Source organism: Netta rufina, assembly GCF_964035555.1.
Source record: "Netta rufina genome assembly, chromosome: 11".
NCBI classification, from domain to species: Eukaryota; Metazoa; Chordata; class Aves; order Anseriformes; family Anatidae; genus Netta; species Netta rufina.
The window spans coordinates 8,804,361-8,828,172 of NC_140134.1; the positions used below are offsets into that span (position 1 = coordinate 8,804,361).

Genomic DNA, 23,812 nt, shown 5'->3' on the forward strand with positions numbered 1-23,812 from the left:
CCCGTAGCACACCGCTGGGGGCTGCAGCAGGCGGGGAACACACCTCGGGGGGCTTCCCCAGGGGCCTCGGTAACGACCCGGGGGCGCCTTCCAGCCGGGCAGCCCCACCCCGGCCCCCCTCCGGCGCCCCCAGCCGCGGGCCGATCGATCCCCCCCCCCCTTCCCGGGGAGCCCCCCGGCAGGGCAGGGGGTGGCGCTGGCCGGGGGCTGCGGGGCCGGGCCGGGCCGGGGGGGCTGCCCCTGGCGGGGGCCGGGCCGGGGGCCGGGGGCGTGTGCCCCGTTGTGCTGCCGCCGCCGCGGCCCGCCCCGCTCACAAGGTGCCCGAGCCGCAGCCCGAGCAGCAGCGCCGCGACCCCGCCGCCGTCCGCAGCGCCCGCCCAGCCATGCCCAACTTCGCCGGCACTTGGAAGATGAGGAGCAGCGAGAATTTCGACGAGCTCCTCAAGGCGCTGGGTGAGCCGGGGGACGGGACGGGACGGGGCCCCGGCCCCGGGGGAAGGGGGTAAGGGGCAGCCGCGCTCCGGTGCCCGGTGCTGGGCGAGCTGGAGGCTGAATTCAGGCTCTGCTTCCCCTCCTCTCCGCCCAGGTGTCAACGCCATGCTCAGGAAGGTGGCGGTGGCCGCCGCCTCCAAGCCCCACGTGGAGATCCGCCAGGACGGGGACCAGTTCTACATTAAAACTTCCACCACCGTCCGCACCACCGAGATCAACTTCAAAATCGGAGAGAGCTTCGAGGAGGAGACGGTGGATGGCCGAAAGTGCAGGGTAGGAGGAGAGCGCGCGTGTGTGTGCGTGCGTGGGGTGTCTGTGTGCACACTTACAGACACACAACTGCTGCCCTAGCCATGAGGGATGCTGTGCCCATCCAACAGCGTTACCAATCTCTTCTTAGATAGGACAAACACTCCTGGTGCCAGCATCTCCAAACGGTGCCATCGCTGCCGTCCAACCACTTCATCCTGGGAAACACTCTGGGGGGGTTCATGGTGGTCGCAGCACACTTTTTCCCTCTTCCAGCATTCTCCCTCATGCAGGACAGGGTAGAAATGAAATCTGAAGGCAACAGAGCGTTGCAGGTCCTGAAGGCACAGCTCAGTTCCTTGGCTGGCAGGGTTTTGTACAGTTCTCTTTGCCTCCCTCTGCCTTGGACACCTCAGCTGCGGTGAAAGATCTCCTGTGTCTCCCTCCGTGATGGGAACACAGGGAATGGTGGAATGAGAGAGACCTTAAGAGTCAGGATTTAGTGCACAAGCCTGACATAACTTTTGTACTAAAATCAATCGGACATCTTCACAAGCAGGACCACAGACTATTGGTAGTTTTGGGCTGGAATCATCTCTCGAGTGCATGTCTTCAGTTTGCTGATCAGATAAATCTTTAACAGTGTAAGACAGACTTTCAGCCAGAGTTATAACAGACATAATTACACCATCTCCTTGTGCAGAAGTGCATCAGAGGGCGTTCACTGGAGTGTTTTGGGTTTGATTCTGAGTGTGTGAGCCCCTGCTCCTCTGCCCTTTGTAACCACTTTTGTGGCTGTCGAGGGGATATAATAGTGGTGCTGTCAGTCAGCAGCATCTGACACCGGCTTCTTGCTGGTGTAGATACATGGGATCAGGAGTACTGGAGAAAATCATAGCTGTCTTTGAAAAAAGTTAACAAAGACATGCGTTTGTAATCCTTTGCCCAATTGCTTTGCTCTCACTGACATTTATAAGATTGCCTGAGAGAGAAGAATTTGTAAAGAGTACCAGAACGTAGTCCCAGATAAAGAGTATGGGTTTTAAAATATCTTGTGATATTGAAATAATCTTCTTGCCAAGCTGTAATCTCTGTTGATTCTTGGGCCAGCTTCTGAGACCATTTGAACAATTAAAAATTCAGCATAAATTTGCTATCTTCAGTGCAATTGCTATGACTTTAAACTTACGAAAAAGGGAGACAGATCTTGGGAGATGGTGAAGATTTAGAACATCCACTTCATCTCTAGGATGAGTTATCGTATATTTAACAGTTTGTTCAGGAAATGTTGCTGGCTTTGGTAGTTTATCTTGTTCAGCAAAAGTAGTATTTTAGTGTCTTAGTGCATAATGTGCACACAATAAATGTGACCCGCTTTCTGGAGAAGGATTTATTGCTGCAGATGGAAAAACAATAATTACGGCTGTAAGCTTTGAAAGTTGGAAAAATCTGAAAGAAATGTGTTTTCTGAAGTAGTAAATTTTTTCCATGTGTTGTGAAATTGTTTACAGTCCAGTCTCAGGAATGAGTTGTACGGTTGTGTATATATAATCAAGATGTGGCCACAGTGCAGAAACTGAGAGATAATAAAATAATACTTCAGAATATAATTTGCAATACCTGGCAAAATTGTGAACTGGTGATAGATTGTGATATACTTTATGGAGTGGAGGGTTTTGTTCTGCCAACTAACTTAATCCATTGTTCAGACAGACAAAGAAGAGTCCTACGCAGTTGCACTGAAAGGCATAGCTTCTATAACTGCTGCTTGAGATGGCTTGTCGGCCTAAAAAAAAAGTACTGTTTTGAAAAAAGTATTTATAAAGTGAACAGCTAATTCTAAATCAAAGGAAAGGGGTTTTATTTATTTAATTAATTTCCCCTTGCAAAGTCTGGGATGTGTTAACTTGGATTTATGCATACATATGTGTGCACACAGTATTTGTATATAATCACAGACTAATGAATGTCTCCCATGTGCTAGTTGTAAAGCAATTACTTGCACATTCATTATAGGGCATCCTTCTGCACAGCTGTTCCATTGCACTATAGAATAATAGTTCAATGCTAGAATGAAAAGCAACAGAAAGTCAGGGCTTGCCTATTTGTGAAAGCTAAACAAAATCCTATGTTTTCTTAAATTATTTTTCTGTAGTTTCATAGTCATTATTCAAATGCTTTGAAAAACGCCTGAGGGTGTTTCAATCTCCAGACCCACAGCCTTAAAAAAGAAATATTGCAAACAATAGAATCCTAACAAAGTTTCTTTAATTTAATTGTGATTTATTCTGGTTTGTTAGCACAATATGTGCTTAACATACTGTTAACTTGGCAGAGTGCCATATAGCATGAAAGGTTATAAGAGGCAGATACTGCATTATTTATGACCATAAAATGATACATACAATTCTTGATGCTTTTACACTAAGGGGACGCAGTAGTGATAAATAACATGTCACATCAAACATGTGTTTGGGAATGTGAACACTACATCACATTTTTAAAATATTTTTCACCATTAGGCATTTTATGAAAATGGCTTTTAATTTAGAAACAAATGCTGATCTACACTGAAAAGATACATCTACAATTACTTTGCTATTAATATATACTTACTTCCAGGAAGCCCACTTACACCTTAAGTTTGATTTCACCACTTTCCACTGATGCCTTTTTCCCTTTGCCTTTATCTATGTGTTGCTCCTTTACTGCAGCAATTATTCTCACTACTGCTCATTGCTGTCTCTCTGCCTCATGCTGCTAGAGAATATAATTAATGTTATTCCTAATGGTTTTCTTACCCGCAGAGTTTGGCCACTTGGGAGAATGAAAACAAGATCTATTGCAAACAAACTCTTATTGAGGGAGATGGTCCTAAAACATACTGGACTCGAGAATTAGCTAATGATGAGCTGATTTTGGTAAGAACCTTGAACCCACCCAATGCATGCACCATATTAACAGCTTTCATTACTGTGTAGCATGATGTAGTATTTTTCCTTACCCAAATCTGTCTGGAAAACTGCTGTTTTCAAAATTCTCTGTAGTATAGTTCACACATCAATCTTTCCTTTCTTTTTGATTTTTTAAAGAATGAATGAAAATATATGCAGGTTCTCACTTGCATTTTATTGTTATAGCTTTCATCATACTTTTACTGGTAAAATAATCACAAGTGGGCCACTTCTGCTCCACAATAACGCCAAAGAATTTGCTTGATTTATTGCAGATTTTCTCTGGTGAAAGTGAGATCAAAGCGTTTGACCTCATTTCTGAAGAACCTTCTTCTCCAGAAGGCATGCGTTTAATGTGTTGCTTCTTAAACACAGTCACATGGTGTATAGGAGCGATGTGGCATGTTGTTAGTATGCTCTAATCTCATTTTGTTTATGAAGAACACACAGTTACTCCCTTTCTTTGCCACCCTCCCCAATTCCTTGATCATCTCTGAATGCAGTTCAAAATTGCCCTCATGAGCTTGTCAGAAATCCACCCATTTGCATGTTTGCTGTCAGCCAACATCCCCCCACTCCTGTGTAACTTTACATGTGGCAGCAGGGTTACTTTGAGCATTCTGAGCAGCACCTCTGCAACTGCCTCTCAATTTATGCCATAAATCATATGCAGTTTCTTTATTTATATTGCACTTATTTCTGTTAGAGCTGAGTTCTCTTTACTGAGTATTTCCTCAGTCATCAATTGACTTTAATGCAACAGTATCCAGAACTGGATGCAGACAACAGTTTCTCTGGGTTGCAAGTAGCACAGTTCAGCTAGAGTTCAGAATCATTTTATTCCATGTGTTCTTACAAGTTAATTCTGGGTAAATCAGTAGGTTGAACTCCTGTGCCTCATCAGTTTGGTCACGGAAGGCAAGCTGCTGGAGTGACACGTAAGACATCAAAGCAGGAAGTTTTTATTTTGAACTATCCAACTAATGAAACCCCTGCACTTTAAAAAACAAAAAACAAACCAAAAAAAAACTCACAGATGCTTCTCTAAAGCAGTTGGAGCTCTGTTTTAAAGATTGTATCTAAAACAAAAACAAGACCCAAACCTAACCAAGTATAAATAAAAAGCTTTTAAGGTGTTAATGTTATTCCAGACATCTTGGAACTGTTCACCCACCCCTTAGGAGGAGGTGTATGCTGTTAATGAAATCAGACTGGTTTCCTTTGAATTACTACTGTCATTCTGGATCTTTTTTTTAAATTTTTTTTTTTTATTATTATTATTATTTTTTTCTCCCACTCAACCACTGAAATTCTTTATATTATCCAAAAAGTTTAGGAGACAAAGTACTTTGATCTCTGCTTCATCTTCATATATAGTGGAATGAACAAAATGTATTCTCAGCTATCATTTTTTCAGCCTTCTAACAATTAATTTTTGTAGTTTATTACTTAAACAACAAACTAGTGAGGTAGCTGTTAAACTAAGTGAATTGTTCCCAAGCAAAGCAGGAAAGCCAGTTATAATACTACTGCCTCCTGCAATCAGCAACATGAACTTATCCAGATGGCGAAGGGGAATGATGTTGGTTAAGAAACAAGAGCAATTCAAAGATTATAAAGCCTCCAGCCTTTTTTCTTGCATAATAGAGCCTGTTGAGCTTTTCTGAATGAATTGTTTTTCAAATTAGGATATAAATTAGAAAAACCTCCTTCTTATTAAAATATTTCAAGTTATAGGAACACAAACATAACTTCTGATAAGTTGTTTTACTGGTTAATTGCCTTGCCACTAAAATATACACATTACTTCTAATCTGTACATGTCTAGATTCAACTTCCTGCTGTTACATACCGTGTTCATTAGAAGCTAAATATTATTCCTAATGTTCATTATTGCAAATAATTTTCTTATTATCACCAATGAAGCCACCTCCTAGAAAAACCTTATTTTTGTTAGGCTAAATCACTAGAAGACCTTGATCCCTTCAATGTAAAACAAACTTTCTTTGAATCATTCTTCCAGCCCCTACAATTTATCAATTCACTTTCTAAACTGTGAAGAGTAGAACTGCACATGCCACTTTGCCAGCAACCACACTAGCATCTGATGCAGTAGTGACCCCATCTCCCCACTCTTAGCTGAAATTCTTCTGATTTATATGTAAATACTTTTTTTTCTTTTTTTTTTTTCTTTTTTTCTTTTTTTTTTTTTTTTTCTGGAAACTCTTGCTTAGCTGATCATGATCCCAAGTGATTTTCCTAGTTTCTGATTCCCCAGACCAATCATCTTCCCCTTTTCTGCAAGTTAAGACCATGTTCATTGGTTGCTAAATAGGATTTTACTGTGGCCATTATAAAAACATAGTGTATGTTTCCAAGTGATTGAGATCATTCTTCCTGTTTTTCACTATTTAATATGATTCTGTGATTCCATTTTTCTTTTCTGAAGCCTATTTTATTTTATTAAATATTAGGGCATTGCTAGATCCTCAAGACAAAGTTTCAAGCTCCTTGATGAGACATTTGATGAGATTGAATGTCCAAGTCTTTTAAATGCGCGGGTCAACATGTTCAAAATCTTCTGTCACCCTGGAGCTCGGTAATGAGGTTTTTCTGAGAGTAATGGTGGTAAGTGTGAGGGTCCATTTGGAGAACTTAAGATGGACAAAATTAATCCTTTTGGCAGACCTTCTCTTTAGTGGAAGACAGAAAGGATTAAAGGATGCTATATTTATTGTCTGTAGCTTCTAATCGTAGAACCCCAGAATATTCCTTGCAATCTGTTCTTTGGGCTTTAAAAGGTAAACTACCCAAAGGGTTTGGCTGAGGTGCATCCCTTGACCATGACAGGGAGCAAAGTAGGAATAGGAGCTCTTAGTGGAAAGACTGGGGAATCCCTTTTGATCTCTTGTGTCTCAGCTGTGTTTGGATTTTTCATCACTCCAGTGAAGAAACGTTCAGCTTGGAATTTTATTTTATTATTTTATGTCTTGCTTGGAAATCTGTCTTGTGTCTGAGTCTGCAACCCCTCTTTTTTGTCTTACTTCTTCCAATCTAAGATCATGGTGAGAAGATGTACTGTCTCTGTCTTCCCCCCTTTTCTCCTTCCATCATCCCAGCTTGTTGAGGGTTCTTTAGGACCTGAAATTCACTCTCGTGCAGTTTTGCTGCCCATATCAGTTCAAACGTTTAATGGTTCCCATCTTCACACTTTTCAAACCTTCTTACTTACCTAAGAAATACTTTCTGGTCCTTCACTTTTCCTGAGATACTTTGGTAAAATTTCCACATTTCTATTCTGGCAAAGCTCCCAAAGCTCCCTAAGCAGAAGGAAACCACATTCCTATGAACTTCTAGATGTCTGCAGCTGGGAAAATGTCCTTTATGGAGCAGACCCTGTGATGTAGCAGTTCAGGAACTCTGTAAGGCTGATACTTCTCACACTCCGCTCTTGCTTCTCCAGCCAAATAAATCTTTCAAGAAGTCCTGTCTCCTTCCTAGCTATTACATGCATTTGTAGAGGAAATCAATAAAACTCATATACCATGTGCAAAAAGTTGCAAGAAGGAATCTAAACTGTGTTAGACTGAGGCATTAATGGGAAATAGGCTTGGGGCAACAGGCAGGGGGTGAGGAATGAGTTTTACTCTGCTAATAGTGTCTATATAAATCTTGGAGGTTTGCCACATAATTTTTGATCTAATGTGCCACGTTGCTTAGGGGGTCCATTAAATTATGACATTTCCCTAGTGGAAGGATATATTTTTCTTTCCAACACAGCATGTTAAATAAAATGCATTTTTTAATCCATATTTTAAAAAAAAAAAAAAAATCAGTGTTGAATTGTCATGACTACCACAGAGCTAAAATAAAAACTTTATTACTATATAATTATCAATCTTTTTTGCATCCTGGCAGAAGAATTTCCTTGTGTTCTTCAAAGATACACCCTTGGAGCAATATGATGTTCTTTCATGGCACCTCTGTTCCTCTGGTACACAGATGCTGGGAACAAGCTATTTAGTTAGGGAAGGTTTTCTTTACCTTCAGGTGCTAGTTATGTTTGCCTTTAGTTCTTAGTTCCTTGCAGCATGGAGAGTGAGATTCCTCTTTCTAGTAGCATAAATAATATTTGGCTCACAGTATGGCAGATGTATGTCTGAAGTTCCATTAGAAAAGAGACCTTTCAGCTAAGTGAGGGATTCAGGATCGAGCTCTGCTTTATAAAAAAAAAGGTGCTGCAAATGTGCTAGATCATTGCATCTACTTTAATCAGTGCTGTTAATTATAATCTTGTGGGATGCTCTTGCTGAGATTTCAGCATTTCTGATTTTCAGAAGGACTGAATAATCTAGATGAAAAAGATTACATGGAATATGTAAACAAAGGAGGGTGGAAAGGATAGATCCCCATCAAAGTCCACATCTGCTTGTCTTGACTGTATTCTTGAGTCAGCATATCCTTGTCTACAATTCCACTCTGAAGCCACTTGGATTAGAGCTTGGGCAATCAAAATTGGAATCTAATACAAAAGTACGTTTTTCATTTACTTGTCTAAAAATTAAGACCTGGTATTTAGGCTGTTGTAACATGCTTTTTCATCACTTAACTTTGCTTTTATAGTCTGTAGAGTTTTTGCTCTTGCTGTGTGTTTTTGTCAAGGAAATTAATGAGCTATCAATCACTTGGGTAAGTCAGAAGAACAAAAGGTCTGCTCTTACAAAGTTAAAGGATACTGCTTCCGAAAGTTTGCTATTCAAATGAGAAACATCTATATATTCTGACTTTATCTGCCTTGCTGCTTTCATAGCTGCTCATGCCTCTGTAGAAGTTTAATCTATAAAACAAATATTTTAAAGTGGATGGTTACTGAAGGCTTTAAAAACAGCCTCAGACCACATTTTGCACAGTTGATGTATCACACAGGGGTTCTCAGAATCAATTATAGCAAGGGTCAAAGATCAGAACATTAAGGGGGCAGAGGGGTTCAGGCATGGTTTATATCCTCCTTTCCCTTCCCAGAAAAATCATGGCATAGTTGATTAAAACTGGTGAACTGTGGAACTTAGATGAGTGAGTGAACATTTTTTAAATTATATTGCTGGCTTCTAAAATTAAACATAGCAGGTAAGAAAAGTCAATGAGGATTGGGAAAGATATTTTGCAGCCAAATGCTGAGATTTGTGACGTTCCTAAACCTTGTACAGAACAATGGTAAACTACCTAAGCATTTAACTTTTCTATAGTTCTTGAAGAGTGATCATAGAATCATAGCATGGTTTGGATTGGAAGGGACCTTAAAGATCATGTAGTTCCCACTCCCCTACCATGGGCAGGGATGCCACCCATTAGATCAGTGTATTTAAGTGATGTTAAATTCAACCAGTTAACAAAAGGAGGCTCGCCTCATATGGAAGTCAGCGTGGGACGGTGTAAAGTAATGTCTGCTTTATAGTATGCACGTGTACATATGGAAGTCTGCACATGGATCCATGTAAAGCCTTTTCTGAGAATGGAAAGATACTAATCATTTAAGTAGTATCTTTTCTTTTTCATTTATTTGCTGATGTCTTATGTCTTCCTTTTGAGAGTTGGCTCTGCAAGTTGGTCAGTCATGAACAGATAACATGATTTTTGCATATGGTGGCAGAAGTGATCTTAGCCAGTGATTGTTTCAGTGACAGTTTTCCTGATTATACTGTTCCACTTATCACAAAGGCTCCTTAGCAAATGTTTATAAAGAAGGCCTTATAAAAGCAATTTACTCATACAATTATATACTACTGCTCTGTAATTCTCATTTTATCTGTAATGATATCAGTTGTCATCAGATCTTGAGGGAACTGAGACACGGCAGTTTGTTGGATTATCCCCTTGTGCAGGGCTTTCTTTGCAGTGTGCATTTGGACTCTTAGCCACAGATTATATCAAGCTAAATGAAGAAAACTCTTCCGTAATTGGCAGTCATTGCACATTAAAAACCCTATTTTAGATTCAGATAGAAGTCTGATCTTGTAGCAATTTGTAAATGAGTGGGTCCTTTGCAAGCTGGTGGGAGTGTGGTGTTTGAAAATCCTGCATCTTCTTGTTAGATTTGAATTCAGCTTGGTAGTGTTGCACTCTTTTGAGTTGCAACTTCACCACCAAGTAGCCAGGATTTTTCTCTCTCTTTATTAAAAAGTTCTACTCCCTGAGTCATGGGAACCCCTAAAGTCTGCTTGTTCTGACAGGTACTAGCACTTTTTGCCAGTCTAGAATTAGAACCCTAGATATTAGGCTGCTCCATCCTACCCCTGAATACAAAGATTTAAGTGTGAAGGATATAAGAGTAACAGCCTTTTGATTTGGATCTTCCCCTGAGCTTGGGCCCAGCTGTACAGTAGATGCTTCTGCGATTAACCACAAGAAAAGGAATGCAGCACGTTTGAACGTGTTCCTCCTTGCTTGGTTTAGCAACGTGTAGTGGAGTTTGATCAACACTACTAGTAAGTTACAGTAAGGTAGGGAAACACCTTTTACCTAAGTCCACATTTAAACCATGTACATAACAACAACAATCACAGCTATTTCTTTATGTGCTTCAGCATGGAAGTAAGAGCAGCAGGGACCAAAACTTCAGTGTGCTTAGCAGAATTTGAATGTGCCACAGAAAGACTATCACTGTCAGTGACCTTCTAGTTTATACAGACAATCTCAAGCCCTACATGGTCTTGATTCTGACTTCCTTTCTCTGGCAGAGCTCCTGCTGAAGCAATTTCACATTTGTGTATAATTTTGGAAATGCTGAAGGAAACCATAGTGGGGGTGTTTGCAGCTGGTGCTGCGGGCAGTAGGAAACTAGCCGCATCCTTGAATATTCCTTTTCAAATATTTTCATGTTTAAGTTAAAAATCTTACCATCCAAAATTTTAACAGGTCTTTTTCTTCAGTAAAGTGAACAAAACACATGCCAGAGGTGGTTTTAAAGCCAAATCCCTTCAAAGTGGTGTTGGCCAAAGCAAGCGTAGGAAGCGTTAAAACAAATAAAGTCCAGCTGAATTTTCCTAACACACCGGGGTAGGTCTTAATTATATTTTCAGTGAGACCTTGGCAGTTATTACAGCCAAGCACCCCACCTCACAGCTCATTAGTAGTGAGCTTGAAACTGTCCATGTCAGTGTAGCTGGACATCTACTGTGCATGTAGTCAGTATTTCCTCATTCTTGCACACATATTTCCTTTATGTTTAATTGTTTACTTCAATTTTAGCCTGCCAGACTTGAAATCACATACAAACACTTTGGGTTTAGGTAGCTTTCTCAGGCCGCTGCCACAATCTCTCTCATGCCTAAAGGCCCTGATAACCTCTACTGCAATATTGCTGTCATTGAATTGCCTTTTACTTACAGGACTAGGAGGTGATTTGAAAGCAAGCAAGCAAGCAAACAAAAATGAACCAACAACACCAAAAACAACTCAGGTTTCAGATACATGTGAAACCCTATCTCAGTCAGTATAACATGATATAAGACCAACTCTAGGTACCTGGAAAATCAAGGCACCCTGAGATACTGAATCTGGCATGAGAAATGGGGTGGTAATGGGACATTGTATTAAGTCAGTGACTCTCAGATGTGTAGTGATCAAATATTTACGAGATATCATAATTTTTTCTTAACATGAAATGAGTTTGATCTCCACTACATTTTTTCCATTATGTGACCTCATTTCAGACTCTTTCTGTAGTTAACTAATTCACTGGTTAAGGTCAACATATCCTGAAAGAAGGCTGTGATTGACACTGTCCACATCACAGCTTGGGAGCAAAGGTTTCAATATCTTGGTATGTTGTGTCAACATCTTGCAGCATCATGTTCACAGATCATACATACATATTCACCAACTCTTCAACATTGCTCTACTGACTTCATTTGAACTACTCTGATTTATACCTGCAAATACTAGAGAAGGTGTTTTGAACATGCCTTCTGATCTGAATTCCACCCCCACCATTTCCAGTTCAAAGTGTTGCAAATGTGTCTAAATATAACAGCACTACATTCCAAATTGTCTTTCTTTTCTCATGTTTATTTATAAATGCATGCCATGGAACTATAGAAAAAGGGAATTTCTGGGTCATTTATCATTCTGACAAAATTCATGGTGCCTGGGAAAGAAGGTCACCTACAGTGCATTCCTCTTCTAAAATGACTCCTTTCTTTGCTCTCGTCTGTCAAAAGGCATAGGAAATTGCATTTCTGCTGTAGGACTAGCTACTATAGTAAAAGTAACATTAAAAATGGTGTTAAGCGTTTGCTGATTCTGTCTCTTCTGATTGATTTCTATTTCTTTTCCAGACCTTCGGTGCTGATGATGTTGTGTGCACGAGAATTTATGTAAGAGAGTAAAAAAATCCATTTACTTGTCATCTGGGATGAAGTGGAGAACTGTGAAAAGCCCCAGTGTAATGAGTATCCATGTGTGCTGTTACTAATGCGGTGTTGTATGTGACCGTGTGTGTTATATATGAATCCATATCCTGTTAAGTGTATTTCACTTTATTTTTCATCACAGACACTACTCCTTCTCATTTTTATGCCATCATTTTTTTTGTGTCTGCTTTGTATTCTGTAGTTGTCATTTGCTATGGTTTCATCTATTATTAAACTTATTGGGCATAACTCAGAGCTGTTTCGGGGTGTTTTTAATAGAAGTGCTTTGATTAGGATTGAAACACTTTTTAACCTCTGTTGAAGTCAGTGTGGAGTTTCACTGCTGCTGGCTAGACTTTTGTAAGGCCTTTTGCAGAGCTGCAAGCTGCTTTCTCAAACTGGGATCTCTGCCTCTTCTTTTTTCTGACCTGTCTCCTTTGGAGAGTCACTGAGGAACAATTCCTGTGATTGCTGGGGCTGTGATTCAGTGGAACCAGACAAGGAGAGCTCATTGCCCTCTTTCCAGCTGCATCTGTAAAGAATGACCGAGTAGAGCAACCATTTTTCTTTTTGAATCATCATTGGTTCGCTTTCTGGGTGGAAACACTCATTAACCAAATACAAAACCCAGCTGTATCTACAGGACAAATAACATTGTGATCATGACTAATACTTACTGTCATCACACCCAAGCATCTCAGACATGGTTAGAGAGCCAGAAGAATCTGGTAGACTTTACTTATTTTGGTCACAAAAAAGATAATGCTGGGCAAAGCTGCTTTTCTCCTACCTTCTCACCTATGATGGGGAAAATTTCTGATGGCTTCACTCCCATTCTCAGTATTACAGCTCTCAATTTTGTCAATTCAGTATTTCTTTTGTTGAACAACTGAGTAAATTCACAAATCAGAGCCATAGCTCAGTAATGAAACACCGAATTTAATGTACTTATTCTGGTGCAAAGTTCCAGCCACAGCACTATCAAATGTTAGATTCACTCTGAACAGGCATTCCTATGATGAACCAAGAACTTTCTTGTTCTTCAGTGTGTGAGATATCTAGACATACATGCTAGGAGCACTACTTCGTTCTGTGCAGTCTCCAATCTTATCTGACCAATTTTTAGCTTTGCAAAATCATTTATCAGCTTTGCATTACCCAATCATAGCAGATTTTGAAGAGGTTCAGAGTTAGCAGAGTGTATGTCCTGTTCACTGGGCTGTACTCAGTATTCATAGCAGTAAAATAGGTCCAACTCTTGATCATCTTTGGACATCTGTGGCAAAAAATTACTTTGTCTCTTTGTAGCTCTGCAAAAGAATCCCATTGACGTGATTCTTAAACTGCTGTGGAGAAAATAGCCACCTGTCCTATGTGTCACACAGTGAGCTACAGCAGCACAACAGGAGAGAAACAGGATGTTTTCCATCTACTCTGCTCTCTGACAGGTCACACCTTCTTCATCCAGGATCAGCATTCAAGATGATTTAAGTTCAAGATTATTCAGATTCACATATTGCAGTTGAAGAGAGGGATCTTTTCCTTCCACACTCTAACCTTAAGCCAAGCCCCATTTTCACAATCTTGGTTCAGTTGGTACCAATTAAATATACTGCGTGTCAGCTTGCACTGAAGCATCAACTGCAATGAGTTCACTTTGGTTTGGATTTAGGTCATGCTGCCCACTGATGAGAATGAAACCATAAGGGGGGGAAACAGTGATCTATCTTTATTTTTTATCTTATTTTAAGATACAAATTGTAATTTTTCCCCACATAAATTCCATTTATGGAGTATCTGGACCTGCTTGTGCAATCAGCTATACCAAAGGGACTCCACAAAAAGTGCCAAGCAGAACTAGCTCAAAGCGTCTCAGTGATGTGGACAAAACTGTGTATTGCCACATCAAGGCTGAGAAGAAAAGAGTTCTGTGTTGTAGAGCGTGCTGGCTCATGCCATATCTCTGCATCAGCAGGAGCCTGCCAGCACTGTAGGGTGGGTGCTTTGCTTCCAACTCCTGGGGTGGGTGAGAAGGTGGACGGTGGAGGCTGGTACAAGCAAGAGGGGGCAAGTACCAGAGTCAAGGCTGGTAGGTTCAGGACCCTTTTGCCTTTCCAGAAAATTGGCAACTACCTTTTCTGCCTGTATCTAAAGTAGCCCTCGTGTACACTCTGTGAGGACTCAGCAAAGTATTGGTATGAACCTCACTCACACTGTCTAGAGCCTGTGAGTGCACTTAATGGAAGCAGTGATGTCTATGTCTCATTTCGAGGAAGGATCATGCTAAGCTGTTGTGCCGCTCCAGCAAATATCCTTCAGAAAGCTTTACCACCAATTGGAAAATACCAACTTACGTTTCCATCCAGTTGGCAACTGCTGTCCATGCAGTAAAGCACGAGCTGTGAAACTGGGTTGTAGAGGTTATGATTAAAAACAGACTCTTGAGATATGAGCTGCTCAGCGTAACTGGGAACTTTCCTCTTCCAGGATTTAAACTGTTCCCCCAAGCTCTGTTTACAGTCTGGCAAGAAAGAAGTTCCTTTCTTTAGTAATTTCAGTGTGGAACCTTCACCACTTGATTACCTTTCATGGAGTTACATTAGAGTTACTGGTGCGTGGGTAAATTTGTATGAACAGAATTGGTCCAGAGTTAGTTTTATGGCTCATTCTTGAAACTTTGCAAAGGCCAAATTGCATTTTGTGAGTCCTCCTGGATTTTAAAGCTCTTCCAATCTAGGCACACAAGGATTTGGAATGATTTTGCTGGCCAAAAGCCTTGCAGTCATCTCCTGCCCTTTCTTTCTTTGCTGAGATTAGGCCCCTTGGGAAACATGGGAGTTGAGCAATGCCAGGGTGGCCAACAGAGACAGTTTTATACACTTTTTGGGAAAAAAAAAAAAAAGAATTCACTTCTCTCCAGATGAGGTGATGGAAGCAGAGTGGGGTGGCTGTAGCCAGCATGCACAAAAGCTTGGTGTCACAGTGTCTGAGTGTTAAACAGTTGCTTAGCAGAGTAGGATCCTCAAAGCTTCAGGCGGCCATTCTGTGCACATGGGAGTGAGGGACTTCTATAGACGAAGATGCCAGGACAATGGAGCACCTAAGGATTTACACAGAGGGTTTGTTGCCTACTTGATATCACTTGGCTACCTGAAAAGGGTCCACAGCATTTATGGATACTGTTTTCCACATCCAGATCAAACCGACTGTCTACATCTCTAGGTGTTGAATCAAGCATGTGAGCAAGCAGTAGGGTCTGCTCACAGCTGTGTGTATCAGCAAGCAAGCTGTGCTCCTCCAGAGATGCAGAAACTTCCTTCCCTTCGTGCTGCTGTGTTCTAGATAGCGTGTTGGCCCTTGGCCTGGAAGCAGCCGGTGGTTACAAGCATGTCGTGGTGACAAACAGCTCACCTCTGTCCAGCTGGTGGCTGCTCAGTTGCTGTACAGAAACCACTCACGGCATGTCTGCTGTCTCGCATGTCTCTCTGCCCAAGGAGCTCAACTTCTGAGGTCTGCTGGTGGCCAGTCGTGATGGCCAAATGCCCTTAGGGCTTTGTTGTTGTGAACCGTACAAGTGAGTGTGCTCAGGAACTCTTCTCCGTCATTTTATTCCATCTTGTTATTTATGGTTAAGAGTATCTCTCCACACAAAGCCAGCAGGTTACAGATAACTAAGAAGGTGGGAAGACTTCCTCCCTGGAAGACACTAAAATAGAAATGCCCTGACTTCAGTTGCCTCAGCAGTCCTGCTGCTTTAAGGGGCCAAGGGAGTATTCCATCGCCTAAACATAGGTGCCTGTAGCTGTTTTAGATAACCTGTGTATCCACAAGATCTGCACCAGGCTAGCGTATAACACAGCCTGTGCATGAAATCTGTGCCTTTTTTTGGAGAGGCAGGAGCAGACTGGGGACAAAACGTGAGAGCATTACAACGTAGGTGGCTGTGATTAGGCAGCTGACTCCCAGCCAATGTGTCTGCGGGCTTGGGGCCGTGCTGTGCACTGCACGACTGATGGCAACTGCCTGCCACGGTAAGACAAAGAAGGGGCTATACAGCTATCTGCAGCAACTTGGAGCATGTGTAACATTTCACAAAAACAAAGCTTCTCCACATGAGTGGAATACTAGGATAGAGCAGCCATGTTCTCTTCCCTAGGCAAGAAGAGTTCATTTTAGGATTTTCCTTTGGTTTTCCATACTTTGTTCTCATGCCGCTCTCATAAAACATGTATTGTTTTTCTTTTCTCCATGAAAAATAAACATCCTAACCAGTAAACAGATCAGGCAATGAAGTTGAATTCAAAATAATCCACTGTGGGAAACCCAGCATAGGGAAAAAAAGTCTTAGCCAGAAATGTGATACTGCTTTGAATTGTTCAGTTTGCACATATCTGTCCCAGCAGCTGCTATTGTATGAGAACAGAGCTGTCCCCCTGCATGCCCTGAAGAGCTAGTGCTGCGTTAGCTCAAGGGATCACTTATTGCACTCGTAGTGCAAAGGGATCTGTTCCTGCTGGCAGGAAACTCCAAACGCCACAGGGCTGCAGAATCCGGAGTCTCTGAGTCCTGTTAAAATATGGGCTGTCTGGATATTGTCCTGTCAGAAGTGGAACAACGTAGAGTTTTCTCTTTGATAATACAGATGGCTGGCTGGCTGAGGAGAGTGGTGAAAAAATGCTGGTTTTAATAGTGAAGGCATAGGTGGGAACAGATGTCATAGTCCTTTCTGCTAGTCCCTTCATTTCAACATTCCCCATGTTACCTCCCAGATCACGAAGCCAGTTTGGATCAGAGGCAAAAAAGCCGCACCAGGATTCTTGAACTTTTAATTCACTCTTCCCTGACTCTTGCTGCACTCTGATAAATCCAAGTTCTGAAAGTTCTGAAACTGAAAACTCGTCCTCTGTCTGTCATCCTGCTTCCATCTGAGGCCTGCTGGGGATGCTCCACCAACGTAATCTGTGGCAGGCTCTCAGTTGTTTCTCCATGTTCTCAAAACAAAGAGGAATCTGGCAGCCCCTTGGTTTTATGAGCTTGAGTACAATTCACTGTTAGAATTTGCTGTATGATCACACTGTGACTGGAGAGGAAGATGGCAAGGCTTGAGATGGTTTCCGTGGCAGGCAATGCTTCAATCTAGTACTAGATACTGCAACCTCCTGCACAAACCAGCTGCTCGCTGGGAGACAGCTCACCTGCTCAGGGGGAAAGGAGGTGAGAGTCTCGGTGACTGACTGAATTACAAATTTCTTAAAAGCTCTGTAGATACGTATCTCAGTGTTAATCTTCACAAGATTTCATCATACGTCTGATGAATTCACAAAGTTTTCGAAGGGCTAAAGCTTTCATGTCTAAGTAGCTGCCAGTGCTGGGAGGTAAAGGTGCATCTGGAAATTGAGCGATCCCATGGAAACTGCAGAGAGGAATAGCTGCAGTGGGTAAGAGCAAAGATTCTCTCTCCCTGTGTGTCCACTGCCTAAGGCCCTTCCCTGACACCCTGATGAGCCTGCATATCACTTCAGCAGGCTGGGAGACATACAGCTAGCCTGCCTCTAAACCAGGCCTTGGAAATCTGCATGCTTGTGTCCCATTCTCTCAATTTCCTCACTTTTGCGTGCCACCTACACAGAAAAATGCAGGACCCATCAAAAAGTCAAAGTGGTTTTCCACTGAAACCACCTTTTTAAAAGCACTGAGAATTTTGGGCATCTCAGGCTGGGCTGAGACAAACAGCATCACTGAAATCTGCAATAGTTTTGATGACCAATGACTTACAGCTTTTACCTAATGTGAGTAAAATATAAGCTTTGGTATCCTTTTGTGTTTGGCTTCTGTTCTGCCCCGTGACACAAACCTAGAACATACACCTATGGGGTAAGAGTTTATCTTAGTGTCTCTGGAGAAAGATGAGTAATTTAAAGCAATCTTGATAGAAAGCAGTGTTATCAGCGTGAGTCAGGGAGACCTTTTGAGCAATAATTCATTGTCCATGTAAAAGCTGAGATTCTGGTGCTATTAGGAGGTTACTGATTGCTGAAACTGTTCCTTTCAATTTCTCCTGCTGCAGCTGGGAGATTTTTAAAATGTTCCATATGTGGAAATTTATGCAAAATTGACACTGTGTGACTCTGGTGCACAGTGTGTCTGGAACATCTAAATAATGATTTTAATTTGCAGACGATCCTGCACAGGGTGTGCCAGGACATCAGCAATGACTGCAGTGAGAAGTCTGTGTCTGAAACAAGCACCTAATAACTCTTTTTGCAGCAGTTTTTAACACTGAGCTTATGCAGTCTGTGGCAAGGCTGGAGACTGAGAACATATTGCAGTTATTACAGACCCTGAAGTCCAAGTTCCTTTTTAGACACGTCACCAGTAATGCGTTTTAATCAAAAGTATTTTAGTGAAGGAAATTGGAATCATCTGGACGTGGCTGGCATCGTGTTCTCTCAAGTGTGATTTATTTCCTAATTCCCTTAATGATCTTGATATCAATACTTTGTGATGAGCATGAAGAACACTAAAGGCCTGTAATGTGACCATTAGCTCGGTTTATACAGCAGTGTTACTGTCCTTGGCTTTATTACAGCAGCAGAATCTTTAAAATGGGTCATGAAGCCATAGGGCAGCTATGAGAATGGTCAGAATGCTGTGAAAAGATCATTCTGGGGACACAGCTTTCTTCTTTGCTAGTGTCTAAGTAACAGCAGGGTGAATTAATTCACTGCTTTACTGCCCTCAGTTCATCCTGCTGGAAAAAATACCTAGGACGATACTTTGGGACATGGGGTGGGGAACATAGTGCAATATTTCCCCTCACCCTGTAGCCAGAGTCAGAAGCAGGATGAACACAAAATTACATTTTCAAGGAAGGGAAAAAGTAGGTGAGAAAGGTGTAGTGTGTGCCTGCATGTCTGTGAAACAGCTGTCATGCCAGAGGAACTGGTTTTCACACAGCTCTGGCAGTCATAGCTAAAGCTGAATGCAGTACCTTTTTGCCTTTCTTCCAGTTTGTTAAAAAGTGACCAAATTTGTTTAAAAGTTATTTCAAAAGACAGGCTAAAATGCAGAAGGAGATGTGCAGCTGACACAGCTGCAGTGACAGAAGGGAATGCGATATGCTCCCGTAGGCAGCGCTGTGGTACGGATCATTACCTTGTTGCTCCCAGAGCTCTGTGATTTGAGCACGTCGATCGATGCCGTGGCATACAAGATTTCCTGTACAAAACTCAAACAGCTCTTTCTCCTCTCACCCCAGAGAGCATTCTGTGTGTTATGTCAATAGATAAAAGCGATAAAAATCTAAAGTGTAGTATTTGGAGGCGTAGACAGACCTCAGAATAAAGCCCTGAATCTGTTCCAAGGTAGGGAGGAGGAGAGAGGGAGTTTATAACTTTCTCCATCATTTTTTTTTCTTCTTGTTTTTGGCTGAGGAACAGAATTTAAGGGAGAGATTGAATTCTCTGTCGTAATTAAAAGCCTGGGAAGAGCTTCTTTGTATGCTTTTAAAATTTGATGCAGTTGAACAAATTGCTGTTTAGGTCCCTAAATTGTTTGGCGTTTGCTCATGTTAAGGCAAATTGTGGTTGCATTTACTTTTGACCCCAATACCTTGTGAAAGAGTATGTTGCTCTCTACCAAGTTTAAACATTTGCATGTGATAAATTTGTGTAGTAAGTATAATGGTCTGTTAAATTAAGCTTGAATGTATTCAGAATATGTTAATTTACTTGGAATAAGTAATTGTCGTTTTGCCTGAAGCCTATCATTTGGATGCTGCAATAATTAGGGCGCCCCTTAGCCAGATTTTATCACAGAATAACACAAAGCAAGTAGGTAAGAAAATTGCTGGGTGAGAAGAATAAGCTTATACCTTGAAGAAGACGATACTGGGTTAAATGTAAAAGATTTGTCTCCATAAGCAGACAGGATTTAAATAAATTTTTGGAGCTGATTCAACAGTGGCAGAGTGACAGAGCTCCTCTCAGAGAGCAGCAGCCACAGCTGGGTGGCTGGAGGCAGCAGTGGGCAATGGCCCATGGAGACAGTTGGGGGCAGCCGCTCGTTGCGGCGGATGGAGCAGAAGAATCTGATGGCAGCCTGCTAATGTGCCTCTGGTGAAGAGAACAGTGCACATAAATGGGTCATAAATAGATGAGATCAGCCCCAAATAAATGATGCAAACGTACAAACATCCTGGTGTCTGCTGGCTGGGAACGGTGCGAGTCTCCCTCCTGTTTACCCGGTGCGGGAGGCGTGCAGTCACTGTGAGGCACTGAGGTCTGGGCAGCAGCTTCCTACAGAAGTGCATTAAGGCCTGGCAAGCAGTTTATGAGCATAGTTACCCACACATATAGTAGAGGTGCTTTTTAAAATAACCTTTTCACTCTGTAGATGTGGCTTATGTTCCCACTGGAGCCCAATGAGTCTCTGCAGAAGATGGAAGGAGTTAGCTGGCTTTAGAGGGATATCCGCAGAAACACAATGTGAGGAGACGTATGTCACACCAACGTGAGGCACCGTGGAACAGCAGGGTAGGGAACGCTGTGCGTGGAGCCAGTGCAAATCAGCAGACCAAAACAAGTTGCCTTTGGGCAAGGAAGCAGCTCTTGTTCCTCCTCTGCCCCTGCTTGCGAAAGTCAGGATGTGCCTTTCCCACTATGTCCAGGGGTAAGGCACAGGAATGCAGGAAATGACAGGAAGGTGGGTGGTCAGGGACTGCAGCCATGAGCTGCTAAAATGGAAGGTGTTTGTGTGGGACACATGTTTATCCTTTGGAAATAGATGCAACAGTCTCCTTCGAGTTCCAGGTGCCTTGCCCAGCCCGTTCCCTCCCCTAGTTAAGGCCTCAGACCTGCCGTCAGGATGCTGGATGCTGCTCACTTGAAAGCAAAGGGTGTTACGTGCTCAGAGGCTGCTCAGCACGTGTGGGCCATGTGTGCACACTTCTGCACCGGGAGATCGTGGGGCAAGGTTTGAGGAAAACTACTGGCATGGGCATAGGGAATTTCTTTTAAGGTTCGTCTGTAAAGTACCAACTGCATTTCTGACTATAAAAATAGCAACAGTGCCCTTTGTATACGTGACTTTAAGGGCAGCATTTGTCTTACATTAGTATAATAACTACTGTCTTTGCATTCTTAGTGTTGCAAGAATAGCCAGAAGGCATTCAGCCTGCATGAGGCCTGCGTGAGAGATGCTGTGTTCTCCATAACATGTGGTAAAGTCCGCTATTGTTTCTGGAAATCTTTGTACTTTGAACGCATCATTTAGCTGCCTGATCATTTGTGTGCATGATAAACTGTGTGCTTTGACTACTCTTTTATAAAACTGTGGCTATGAAAATGCAATGGCCTTTTATTTTATTTGGGCAACAAAGTGGTGTACTGCGAGACGCACCCATTTCCCTGCTGGGAAATTACCGGGTGCTTTATGCCCCGGAGCTGACTGTGGGCTGTGTCTGTGCCTTTGCCATTGTTACTCACCATGGGCAGAGGGCACAGGAGGACTAAGCCCTTCTGTTGCCCTGGACTGTGCTGTGCCAGGTGCTCTACAAAGGCAGTTTGAGGATCTCCCAAACTTCAGCGTCTGTATAGGTGCCCGAGGGCACACTCCTTGTCCCTACAGAGTTCCACTGATCTACGTGTGGGTTGCCAGCTCGTATTTTAGTGGAGAGCTGGCGGGACAGGAGCAGGATTAGGGCAGCGCAGAAAAGAAGCCATTCACACAGCCTCATTTCAGGGCCTCCCCTCTGAGCACTCTGCACAGCAAGTCTTTCCTCCAGAGCCACACCATTTCCACTTTGCTGGGTTTTTGGCACAACCTGGGCCTGGTGGAAGAGGCATGGCAGCACTGCCCCATCTGTGCAGTCTGCAGGGTGGGTCTCAGGACAACCTGCACTTGTGTGAAATGAAGCCCTGCTCAGCGTTAATCTGGTGTCACAGCCGAGCGCCTCCAACTTGCTTTGCTCAGCCACGATAGCTGGCTGAGCCCACTAGGCTTCATCTGGTGAAGGATACATGGCTGAAAGATGAAAACAGGGCTTGTTAATTGCCAAGCCACCTGAATCAATAGGGAGCTCTGCACGCTACTTCGCGTGGTCTCCATGGACCCCGTATGAAAGATGAAGGCAGCTGTGACCTCGCTTCACCACCCTTGCCTCAATCAATAGCAACCAGCTTTTAAAGTCCCAAAAGGTGTGATTAAGCCTCTGCTGCATGAAGTTAGCATTTCTTACCATACAGCCCATTGTCCAGAATGAAAGGGCCTAAAAGCCCTTATACCGTGAGGGTTAATGACCAGATGTCCCTGGAAGGAAGCCCATCAGCCCCGGCCCTCAGTGCCAGGAATTACCACAACAGATCTCGTTCCTCTTTGCGTCTGTATCTTAGCTTCAGTGGGCACTCCACTTGAGTAAACAAGTGTATGTGTGCAGGACTAGACCCAGAGGTGTCCTGGAGAGCACTGGAAGGAGAGTTGTGTTCCTCATTTCTGTGGCGTGGAGGATGCTCCTAGTCAATGATAGGAAACATCAGAGGGTTGCAAGTTCAAACCCTTCCATACCTGGGAGGAGGGTGGGGTGTATTTCTAGTCCATATAGCCAGCACTTTCTCTGGACTAGTCCCTCTTACGAAGTGAGTGCTTGCATGAATGTAATAGTGGCCAGCGAGGCTTAAATCAGACTGTCCCCTTGTAAAAGCAAGGCTTTAATAATGCACAAACAGGACGATGTCTGGGGGAAAACACTAAGGACAGGTTTGTGGTTTGCAAGAGCAGATGCACAAGCACCTTTAACAGGAAGGCAACGGGCAGCATTGTTTGGAGAAATGAATGAGGAAGGCAAAAGTTTTTTCATATATGATCTACGTAGCGTGCAGATTTGGCGGTGCTGATACAGACACACCACTCTCCAAGGGCCGTACCGATGTCGCTGTTTTCAGGCAGCAAGCCACCAGTACATTATGCCAACATAAAAGGATCCTTTGAGCAGCTGGCCTTCCTACTTGCATTTTTCTTTCCCCCCCTGTCATTATTGATCCCAGAGCTCAAGAGGCAGTGAGGACATCTCACTCCAATGCTAATACTGATATCTTGTTGTCCACATGGGGTATTATTGACTGGATGTTACTCCACACAATGGGACAGGGAATTTGGTTAGCACAGTGTAACCGGGGTTTGTGGTGATTGCTGAGGTGTCCTTATCAGTCTTCTGTCATTCTCTTGCAGTTGCTAATTAAGGCTTTAATTTTACCTTAGCTGTTTAGCATGTTAAAATTCTGAAAACCTCTGAAAAATATGGATAAACCTCTGGTGCCTATAGCCAGCAGCAGTTTTGCTTTTGGAGAAAGAAAAGCCCTGTAAGGCTGCTTCTCTGCAGTCTGTGCCTTTGCAGGTGAGCTTGTGTGTAAGAACAGGTCGTTAGGGATTTGCTGCTCAAGGATGGAGGCAGAAATAAACTTTTTTCAGGCACAGATGAAGCTGTTCATAATTCAGTTTGAGTGTGAGATTAGTTTCCTCTGAAACACCATCAGAAAGCACTTGTTCACAATCTAGGTCACAGCAATGAAAGCTGTTGGAGAGGCTGACTGAAGGCAATGGGAGTGAGGCTGCAATTACCTGTGTTCAACAGCAGCCTGAGTCTCAGCTGGATGCTTGCAAGGATAAATATTGTGTGGGAACAGAGGTCTGTACCCGTGTAGACTCTTT

General features: G+C 42.7%; 1 protein-coding gene across 1 annotated transcript; it reads left to right on the forward strand.

Moving 5' to 3' along the window:
- Positions 1-383: 383 nt before the first annotated feature.
- Positions 384-12,082, forward strand: CRABP1 (cellular retinoic acid binding protein 1; the record flags this gene model as incomplete). Its single annotated transcript, XM_084293678.1, has 4 exons — positions 384-453; positions 587-765; positions 3,549-3,662; positions 12,032-12,082. 4 exons carry the CDS (start codon positions 384-386, stop codon positions 12,080-12,082), a joined length of 414 nt encoding a protein of 137 aa, XP_084149804.1.
- Positions 12,083-23,812: the final 11,730 nt, after the last annotated feature.